Genomic DNA, 11490 nt, shown 5'->3' on the forward strand with positions numbered 1-11490 from the left:
AGAATGCCACATTCTTAGCTCTGGGATGATGCAAGTACTGAAACTAGTTGCCCTTGTTCTTTCCAAGTATTAACTTTGTTTCATCAGAGGCACACTCTCTGATGTTTGGCTTATCTGTTAAGCATCAGGGATTAGGAGGATGAAGGTATAGGTGTTTTGTACATGTACTTTACGTTGATTTATCTCTCCTGCTTTCAGTCTCACTTCATCAAACTTGGTTTCATTGAATCCCTAATCTTTCTGGGATTCTCCAGGGCAGATAAGCTCTACGTTGGGCTGTAATCCCCTATGAATGTACTCTAAACGTAGTTCGCTGTATCCTGCTTTGTCACTCCTCTGTCCACTTCTTTCCCCTAGAAATTTGTTATATTTTCTCAAATGCTCATTTGTTACTTCCCATTCTTTGTCGTTGTGGGTTATATAGATACATTTTAATTTGTTTTAAACATAGATTTTACTTAGATCTTTGGAAGGAGTGGAGGTGAATTAGAATTCCAGTTGACATCCAGGTGCCTGGTGGCTCAGTCAGTTAAACGTCTGACCCTGTTTTGGCTCAGGCCATGATCTCACAGTTCATGGGTTTGAGACCCGCATCAGGCTTTGCACTGGCAGCAGGGAGTCTGCTTGGTATTCTCTCCTTCTCTTCCCTCTGTCCCTCCCCCATGCATGCACGTGTACTTGCTCTCTCAAAATAAATAAATACAAACTTTAAAAAAATAGGGTGCCTGCGTGCCTCTTTTGGTTAAGCATCTGACTCTTGATTTTAGCTCAGGTTGTGATTTCACAGTTGTGAGATCCCCATGTCATGCTCTGTGCTGGGTGTGGAGCCTGCTTAAGATTCTCCTTCTCCCTCTGCCCCTACCCCACTTGTGTGTGCAGGCACTCTTCTTTCTCCCTTAAAAAAAAAAAAATCAGCTTTATCATTAAAAGTGATATTTTCAGTTTTATTTCTTTTCCTTAGTTTTAGTTGTTTTCACTAGAAAGGGTACCATACATATTTGTAACCTGCCATTTTTACTTGGATAGTACTGTGTTTTGAATGGTTTTTGATAATCCATCTTCTAAAATCAATTAAAAGGTCCTCACACAAGCATTTAATAGTATAGTTACATACCACAAACTTAAAAGTAGCTATGTTGACTTTTAGAATGTACATCTTTGCATCACAGGACACTAACTGTAAGGTGCTTTAGAGTTTATATGAGTCTGAGTCCACTCTTAACGGTGGGAGTCCCTCAGTTACAGTTTTCCAAATCAGTCTAGTCCATTGTTTTGTTCAGGTTGTTTAGAAATCAAAACATGCCTCCATAGAATTTCCACTCAGTGGTTCTAAGCTAAGCAAACCAGTTTGTTAACAGTTTTTCTTGCAGTAACCCTGTTGTCTTTCTTCAAGGTAAAATATCATCAGTTTTTTCTATTCTCAGACTTTGATTTTATACCTTTTCCTATCCCTTTAATCATTTGGTCATGATGAGTCTTCTCAGTATGTTGTCAAATTATTGTGACCAGAATTGAATATTTATAACACAAATGGTAGCTTAACAAATGCTTACATGCTTGCGAGTTCTCTTATTTTTGGTAACATATTAGCTCTCTTGTCTGTATATGTAAATCATACAGTTAACTTAGAGAAGATTTCATATTTAAACCTACAAAAATAAAAATATCCTCACACACTTTCCTAATTATGTTTAGATTTGTTAAAGGAGTTCTTACTCTTTTGAGTAAGCCCAGGTGGGGTGAACTATTATACTTGTTAATGATGGGATGAGCTGGTGCAGGTCAACATTATTTTTAATGGATAATTGGCTGTCAAATACCAAACTTGACTAGTGAATATTAGAGTTCTTTTAAATTTTTTTTAACATTTATTTATTTATTTATTTATTTAAAATTTTTTTTTTTTTTAACATTTATTTATTTTGGAGACAGAGACAGAGCATGAACGGGGGAGGGTCAGAGAGAGAGAGAGAGAGACACAGAATCTGAAACAGGCTCCAGGCTCTGAGCTGTCAGCACAGAGCCCGACGCGGGGCTTGAACTCACGAACCGCGAGATCATGACCTGAGCCGAAGTCGGACGGACGCTTAACCGACTGAGCCACCCAGGCGCCCCTAGAGTTCTTTTAAAAACATCCAGGTTTTCTTGAATTTCCTTGAATAGTCCACAGAATAACACTGTGCTGTTATTGTGTGGTACTGTGTACCAAAACTGCTTTTCTAAATCTTTTCCCTGCTGATGGTCTTAAATTGGATTTAGGAACTTTCCAGTACAGATGATTTATTATATGCTCTTAAAATGGACATCTCCTCTGGGTTTCACAGTCTTGAGCAAACTTGCATTCTCTACTGATATATTAGTATACAGTGTTTTAGTATTTAATTGATAAATCTGATTTTAAAAAAGCTTAATTTGACTAAGGTGGATCTACCCCTTTTTCATCAATTTAGCTTTAGCTGTCCTGGATTTGTTGTTGCTGCTGCTGCTGTGGTTTTTTCCTCTATTATGAGTACTAAAATTCTCCAAATGTTTTGTCTGTGGCACTTCTTTAATGTGGATTACCTAATATATTTTGGTGTTAGCTGTATTTTAAACATTTATAAAGGAAAAAAGTATTTTTATCTCTAAGATGACTTAAGTATGATTTGACTTTTTATCAGTATTTTTGAAAATACTAATTTTGTAAAGCAGTTTCTTCATCAATCAAGATATAGTACCGATAGTTGTGGGGTTTGTTTTGTTTTTACTGTGTATGATTATAGATTATCATTCCTTGTCTGTTCCCTCAATTCTCTGTGACTAATGACATGTTTTTACACTTAGAAAATTAGATTAATTGGAGTGATACTTTTTCTTTCAATTTACTTGAATGTAATAGGAATATTAAATGTAAATAATAAACATAAGGACACCTTAGCAACTATCTTCATTTTTTATATGCCACTTTCTTCCTCTAGTCTTAGTTATTCTGCAATTTTTACTTATTAAATCAAAGATGTTTCCTTATTTCCACAGTGAAACACATTGTCATTATTTTTAATAACTACTTAACCCACCATGTTGATGTGTCATGATTTTTACAGCTGTTAATGTTGGACATAGGTTATTCCCAAGTCTTAACTATAACAGATAATATTCATCACTTACAAACATCTCTTTATTTTGTTTCTAGTTTAATGAAGTCCTTGGGTTAAATTTCCATGATGGAAACAAGTAGGTTAAAAAGCATAAAAACAGTACTTGTTTTATGTACTGTCATACCGTTTCTTTTAGACAGAGTAAACCAATTTGTAATGTTTCTAGAAGTCAAAGACTGTAACTCTATACAGCTGTGGCACTGATAGATAATGACATAGCTATAATATATTTTTTCAGGGTTGTTTTAAATTTTATTTCATTGATTATTGACAGTGAACACTTAAGTAAAAATTTTTGTGTGTTATCTCTTATGAAATGTCTCTTCATATCTTTGACCCATTAGTTTATTTGATTGTTGGTTTTCTTCACAGTTTGCTCCTCTGCTTCCCACCAATAATGCTGTTGAGTGAGTCTGAATGTTTTGAAGGTGTTTCCAAAACGATTGTGTTCTCTTGCTATAAATGCATTGGATCCTTGGACTGATAATCTTGCTTTTTCTTTTCTTTTTTTAAAAAAGCTTTGACAGATCCCAATGCTTCTGCTGCCCAGCAAGCTGTTCTCCAGCAGCATATCAATAGTCTAACATACTCACCTTTTGGAGATTCTCCTCTCTTCCGGAATCCCATGTCAGACCCTAAAAAGAAAGAAGAGGTAAATTTAAGGATGCTTTTATAAAGTTTATTCTCAGGTTAGGAGAAACTAGCTGTGTAGAATGTAATTTCTTACATATGTAGCCTAAGCAAAGCTAGGTGTAGTTAAGTTTTTAAGACACATTATGCTTTTTTCTGGGCAAAAGATCATGTTTGGAATTATTATTATCTGGAGGGCAGCATGGCAGTGAAATGAACACTGGAGTGGAGATGAGGGCTGAGACTTTCAATAGCTCTGAATTAAGGCATGTATTATTACTCCCATTTTATAGTTGAGCAAACATAAGCCTCAGAGAGGCTGATTTTCCTAAAATAATGCTGTTAAGTGACACATCAATATCTTTTCTCCTGGTTTCTGCAGTTAACTTTGTCTTAATCTTTTATGCTCTAGTGTCAAAGAAATAATCTTTTGCTCACTGTGGTGTGGTGTTAAAAGTAGTCTTTGGTCTGTTTGATCATTGTGTTACCATGTACAACTGATGAGACCTTGAGCATGTTATTTTGCCTCTGAATGTGTTTCCTCATCTGTAAAATGGGAATGGTAATACTGTTTAGTGTTCAGAATTAAATGAGATGATGCATACCTGACTTATAGTAAGTTGATCAGTCTATAGCTCTTCAATCATTTCTGTCATCTTATTTCTCCCTCAGCTGGCTATTGAATTAACCTTGTTTCGTTTTTTTTTTAATTTTTTTTTTAAATGTTTTTATTTATTTTGGGGACAGAGAGAGACAGAGCACGAGTGGGTTAGGGGCAGAGAGAGAGGGAGACAGAATCTGAAGCAGGCTCCAGGCTCTGAGCCATCAGCACAGACCCTGACGCAGGGCTCGAACTCAGGGACTGTGAGATCATGACCTGAGCTGAAGTTGGACACTCAACCAACTGAGCCACCCAGGCGCCCCTTGAATTAACCTTGTAACTAGATATAATGAGAAGATAGGAACTTAAAGTGCTTTTTAACACGCTGTGTAAATGTAAGTTGTGCTTAGATGAACATTGTGTGTTAGTGGCGCAGCATAATTTTAGGCCTAAACATGTGCTGGTCACTGTGTTCAGTACTGAGGATACAAAATGAAAGCAAGAACTTATTCTCTGAGAACTTGCTATTTAGTGAGGAAGATCAGATCTGTTAAGGTGTTTAAATTTACTCAAGCTCAATATAGTATATACAGTCAGCTGATGAATGGATAAACAAAATGTTGTAGATCTATATGATGAATATCATTCAGTCATAAAAAGAATGAAGTACTGATACATACTATGTATGACATGGATGGACCTTGAAAACATGCTGGGTGAAATAAACCGGACACAAGAGGCCACATGATTCCATTTATATAAAATGCCTAGAATAGGCAAATTTATACAGACAGAATAGATTCATGTTTGCTCAGTTTTAAGGGCTGGAATCGGGAGGCACAGCATTTCTTTTTGGGGTGAGGGGAATGTTTTGGACTTAGATATTGGTGGTTCTTGCACAACTTATTAAATATACTAAAACCCACTGGATTGTATGCATTAAAATGGTAAATTTTATGTTAAAGAAGAGTATTTAAAGTTTGATAAGGCTTTGCAAAAGAGGTCACATTTAACTTTTTTTGAGTATGTAGGTAGAAGTTGGTAGGTCTAAGTCAAGACATTCCAAGCAAAGGCACACAATTATGAAATATCACAAAAAGTATCTAGGAAGGTTCACTGTTGCAGACAGTTTCACACTGGTGCAAACAGTTTACACTGTAAAGAGAACAATAAATTGTGACAGGTTTTATATGTTAGACATTGTTGTTTCAAGTGGTTGTATAATCCCATGTATAATGTTTAGGAAAACAAATATAAAACATCCCGAAGATGCTATAGAAGCATAATAAAGGTGCCATCGAAATCAACTTGAAATGGTTTTTTTTGTTTGTTTAATTTAATGTTTATTTAGTTTTTGAAAGAGTGTGCGCGCACAAGCTGGGGAGGGGCAGAGAGAGAGCGGGAGACACAGAATCTGAAGCAGGCTACAGGCTCAGCACGGGGCTCAGACTCACAGACTGCGAGATTATGCCCTGAGCTTAGGTCAGACGCTTAACCGATTGAGCCACCCAGGCATCCCTGAAGTCTTAATTTAGTTGTGTCTCTTCCACTAACTTGTAATTTCCTCAAAAGTCAGGGGAAGTGATTTTTATTGTGAGTGCTTAGTGTTTGACTCATGGCAATTAGCAGTGTTTACTAAATGATGAATAAATGAAAGCTATTATTTTTTCAGAGTGATTTGGATTGCGTGGAAGTTGAATAGCAATTCATGGGCACATCTCAGTTTATTTTGAAGTGTGACATTTTTGGTTTAGTTGAAAAATAAACAGAGGTATCTAGTTGGGTGACTGGCAGATAGGAGATTTGAACTCTATTCTTACAGGTTTTTTAAGGCCAAAACAATGCCTTTGAATTAAACTAGAACTGTCCTTGATGGTTTTGTTTTTCAGAGATTGAAACCAACAAATCCAGCAGCCCAGAAGGCTCTCACTACACCCACTCATTATAAACTAACACCCCGTCCTGCCACCAGAGTTCGACCAAAGGCTTTACAGACAACAGGCACAGCGAAGTCCCATCTGTTTGATGGGCTGGATGATGATGAGCCATCCTTAGCCAATGGAGCATTCATGCCTAAGTGAGTTTACTTTTGTCAGCATAAATTAAGTGTGAATATTAATTTAAACTAAGTACAAAATAATATATAATTATTTACCTGAGTGTAATAGAAATGTTGTGTTTAGGTTTTTGTTTTTAATTTGAAAAATAGAGAACATTACAGATAATAAAAGTGACCTGATCATTCCTAAGGGTGACCATGGTTAACATAAAAATATTTAGATTAATATGCTTCTAGTTTTACATATGCATGTTTTTTTGTTTTGAGAATTTAGTCCTTGCATAATTTTATTTTTAATCAGAAGGTACTTTTTTCTTAAAACTTAAATTGGCCAAACCAATTAAGAAGAAGCTCTCTACATATTTTTATATTTCCGTACATACAGGTATTGAACCAATAATAATTACATAGGAAAAAATACACAAAGTATGTAGAAGAGCTGTTGGTAAACATTTAAAATTAGATTTAAATTATGCAGTAGAGCAAATATGCCCTAGAGTGCTAACATGAACATGGAAATAAAATGAAAAATACATAGCAAATTGTTACCAGTAGTTAACATTTGGAAATGTAATTTCAGAGCATTTCATTTCTGCATTATTTTTCTAGATACATAGTTGGACAAACAGATGCATACTCTGGCTTTTTTTTTTTTTTTTTTTTTTTTAATTTTATTTATTTAAGTAATATCTACACCCCACATGGGACTTAACTCATGACCCCGAGTTCAAGAGTCGCATGTTTCTCTGACAGAGCCAGCCAGGTGCTTCTACACAGGTTTTGTTTTGTTTTTTGTTTTTGTTTTTTAAGTTTATTTATTTAGAGAGAGACAGAGGAGGGGCAGAGAGAGAGAATCCCAAGCAGGCTCTACGCTGCCAGTGCAGAGCCCCACATAGGGCTTGATCCCACGAACTGCGAGATCTCAAGTCAGCTGTTTAACTGGCTGAGCCACCCAGGTGCCCCTACAGATGCTTTTTTTTTTTTTTTTAATTTTTTTTTTTTAACGTTTATTTATTTTTGAGACAGAGAGACAGAGCACGAACAGGGGAGGGTCAGAGAGAGAGGGAGACACAGAATCTGAAACAGGCTCCAGGCTCTGAGCAGTCAGCACAGAGCCCGACGCGGGGCTTGAACTCACATACCGCGAGATCGTGACCTGAGCCGAAGTCGGACGCTTAACCGACTGAGCCACCCAGGGGCCCCTACAGATGCTTTTTTAACAGCAAGTACTTTAATCAGAAGAGTGTGGTTTTGGCCTTTTTTTTTTTTTTAAGCTGTGGAGAAAAAGTGGAAATTCATCACGTGCAGCTCTTTATGAATGTTACTAAGTTAAAAAAAATTACTCTTTCCTTAAAAATATGGTGGGCTACTGCTTCAGAAAAGATGGAAAGTCCATTTTCATACAGTTCTTAGCATATCATTGGATTATTTTGAAGGCAGGGACTGTGTATGATTCATGTTTATGTGTCAGCATTTAGCAATTTGTTTGGCATGGAAAAGATTAGGGTGGGAAGGTACACATTTTGCTGGTAATACCACCCATATCCCCTTCTTGGCTCCCACTTCTATGTTACTGCTCTCAACTGTCTTAATGTATTAGAAATATTTTACACGATTCATCTCTCCTTCCTTTGTTTTTTGTTTTGTTTTTTGTTTTTTTTTTTTTGAGAGAGAGAGAGGGCACAAGTGAGTGAGGGGCAGAGAGAGACAGAGAGAGAGGCGAGGCTGGTGCTCCCCCCATGTGGGGCTCGTGCTCACAAACCATGAGATCATGACCTGAGCTGAAGTCAGGTGCCTAACTGACTGAGCCACCCAGGGACCCTCCTTCCTTGATTCTTTAATTGACTTCCGGAACCCCACACTTGCCTAGTTTTCTTCCTACTATACTGGTTGCCCTCTGTCTCCTTGGCTGGTTCCTCCTCTACTCAACCTCTTAAAATTGGAATGCCCCTGAGCTCAGTTCTTGATCACATTTTCTTTACTGTCTCAGAGTGATTTAATTTAGTTTCATAGCTTTGTATGTCATTTATAGTCTGATGATTCCCAAACTTCTATCTCCACTCCCGACCTCTCTCCCAAACTCCGGATTTTTATATCCAGCCCTACTCAACATCTCCACTTGGATGTCTAAAAGATATTTATTTCAAAATTAACGTTTACAACACTGAACTCCTCATCTTCCACCTCAAACCTGTTACATCCAAACTTCTATCAGATAATTGCATTTCTGTCCTAGCTGCTCAGGCCAGAGACTTTGGAATCCTTTACTTCTTTCATATGTCCCACATCTAAACCATCAGCAAATCTTCTTTGTTGTACCTACAAAGATTACCCAGCATCTGACCAATTATTAACCACTCTACTACCACTCTACTACCCTGATCCAAGCCATCATCATCTCTTCACTGAATTATTACAATATTCTCCTGATCTTTCAGCTTTTACCCTTACCCTCCTGCATTCTATTCTGAATGTAGCTAGAGAGCTATTTGAAGTGTTAAGTCATATCATGTCACTCTTCTCTTCAAAACTGTGTGGTGATTGATTTTTTACTCAGAGTAAAAGCCAAATTCTGTGCAATGCTGTGTAAGGTACTGTAAGATCTGACCTTCCATTACCTGTGTGAATGCGACTACTACTACTCTCCATTGTCTACTCCACTCTAATTTTACTGCCTCCTTGCCACTGTTAGGACAGAAAAGCCATGTGTTGCCTTTCAATCTTTGCCCTGCTTGTTCTTTTTGCACTGAAACACTTCTTCCGATAAATCCTTATAGTTAACCCTCAGTGTTTAGTCACATGTCCCCTCAATGAAGATTACTTTGACCAGTCTATTGAAAATCGCACTCATCTTTTCTCTTGTCAGCATTCCCCCCACATTCTTCTCATCCGTCTTTTTCTTTCTTTCTCATACCTTCTAATATGTAATTTATTTTTAGTTTTCTTTCTGTTCTCTCGCTCTAGAACATGAGTTCTATATAGGTAGGTACCCTTGTTTTGTTCTGTCATTTAAAGTGCCTGAAATAGTTCTTGTTACTTAGTAAGTAATCAATGAATGTTGAACATCTGAATGCATCTTAGGCATAAAGGGAGCTAAATAATAGCATAGAATCCCACAACTTCACTCTTATGCCAGTTATGGGGAAGGGTCTTAGAGGTGGAAATATTCTAAGCCAAGGAATAAGGGGATGGAGATCATAAAGGTCTTTCTAGTTTATGCTGTCAGCTTTCCATGATTGAGTTGTTAGAATCTAGAATGTAGTATTAACTGTATTTAACTATCTAAAGGAAATGGCAGATGCTACTGTTCACTTCCTAAACCAAACCTTGGGCTACCACTTTATAACTCTGTAAACAGTTGCCATATAATACCACAGATGGTAAAAGATTAATGAAGGACTTTATAAGTATGGCCGCCACTAGAACAGCACTCTGCTCTGAAAGATGAATTTGATAGATTAACGGTGTGAGAACCTTTTCAGTGCCACATCTTTTTCCTTTTGCCTCTTCATTCTAGTCAGAGGAATTTACTATAGAGCAAGCCAGTAATTATATTTATTCTGAGTGACAAAAATTTGAAAATACTCTTTAAAAAAAATTTTTTTTTAATGTTTATTTTTCAGAGAGAGAGAGAGCGAGCGCACACGTGCGTGAGCTGGGGAGGGGCAGAGAGAGAGGGAGACACAGAATCCAAAGCAGGCTCCAGGCTCTGAGCTGTCAGCACAGAGTCTGATGCAGGGCTCAAACCTAGTAACCGCGAGATCATGACCTGAGACGAAGTCAGACACTTAACTGACTGAGCCACCCAGGCGCTCTGAAAATATTCTTTAATTCACGTGTACGTTCCTTCATTCAACAAACATATATCAAGTAACTACTAAATGCCAAATGTGATGGGCACTGGGAATGCAACTAAGAACAAAATTCATTCCTCTGTCACCCAGTTCATAATCTGTGAGGGAAGAGAGATGTTGACAGTAATCACAAGTGAGACAAATGACAGAAAGAAGCAGAGATTGCCACTGTAGGAGAGACTAATAGCATGATGAAAGAAAGCTGCTCTGAAGATGTGTTATTTAAATTGAGGATGGAGGGGCACCTGGCTGACTTGGTGGAGCATAGAACTCTTGATCTCCAGGTTGTGAGTTCGAGCCCCATGTTGGGCATAGAGAGTACGTTAAAAATAAATAAACTGAAGAGGGTTAGGGAGGACTGTCAGAGGGAATATTTTGCTGTGTTTCTGGTTTAAATATGCCTATGTTTGTTTTTTTTTTTCAAGTAACAGTTTTGCTTAATTTTTTTTAATGTTTATTTATTATTTTGAGAGAGAAAGAGAGAGCGCAAGTGGGGGATGGGCAAAGAGAGAGGGAGACACAGAATCTGAAGCAGGCTCCAGGCTCCAAGCTGTCAGCACAGAGCCCAACGTGGGACTCAAACCCACTAACTGTGAGATCATGACCTGAACCGAAGTTGGACGCTTAACCGATTGAGACACCCAGGCACCCCTAGATAAGAGTTTTATTTTCCAGTATTATTTTGAATATTTGTTTTAAACATAACTTACTTGAATTAATGGTATTCTATCCTGTATTTGCCAAATCAGGGTTTTTTTCCCCCCTCCATTTACATAAAATACTAGAAGATGCAAGTCGTCGTTATGGCGATGGTAGGAAGGAGAGATTACAAGGAGTACAAGGAAACTTTTGGGTATGGTGACTGTGTTTTTCTGGATTATGATAATGGTTTCTCTGGTGTACACAGATGTCAAAACTTATCAAATTGTACAATTTAGTATGTGGAGTTTACTGTACGTTAGCTATGAACTAATAAATGTGGCAAGGTTTGTGGGATACAAGTTCAATGTATGAAAGTCAATTTTGGGGTGCCTGGGTGGCTCAGTCAGTTAAGCAGCTGACTTTGGCTCAAGTCATGATCTCACCATTAGTGAGTTTGAGCTCCACATATGGCTCTCTGCTGCCAGCATGGAGCCCGGTTCAGACCCTCTGTCCTCCTCTCTGTGCCCCTCCCCAGCTTGTGCATGTGTGCACTCTCTCTCAAAAAAG

At 37.6% G+C, this 11490-nt stretch overlaps 1 protein-coding gene across 7 annotated transcripts in view; it reads left to right on the top strand.

The window, feature by feature from the left end:
- Positions 1 to 11490, top strand: part of NUP98 (nucleoporin 98 and 96 precursor) — a 116136-nt gene that overhangs the window by 44965 nt on the left and 59681 nt on the right. For all 7 annotated transcript variants that reach the window (XM_060605721.2, XM_060605720.2, XM_060605725.2 and 4 more), the window contains 2 exons: positions 3656 to 3789; positions 6258 to 6445. In XM_060605721.2, coding sequence (XP_060461704.1) covers positions 3656 to 3789; positions 6258 to 6445 — 322 coding nt within the window. The remainder of the gene's footprint in view (positions 1 to 3655; positions 3790 to 6257; positions 6446 to 11490) is intronic.

Source organism: Panthera onca, chromosome D1 (genome assembly GCF_046562875.1).
Source record: "Panthera onca isolate mPanOnc1 chromosome D1, mPanOnc1 haplotype 2, whole genome shotgun sequence".
Taxonomy (NCBI): domain Eukaryota; kingdom Metazoa; phylum Chordata; class Mammalia; order Carnivora; family Felidae; genus Panthera; species Panthera onca.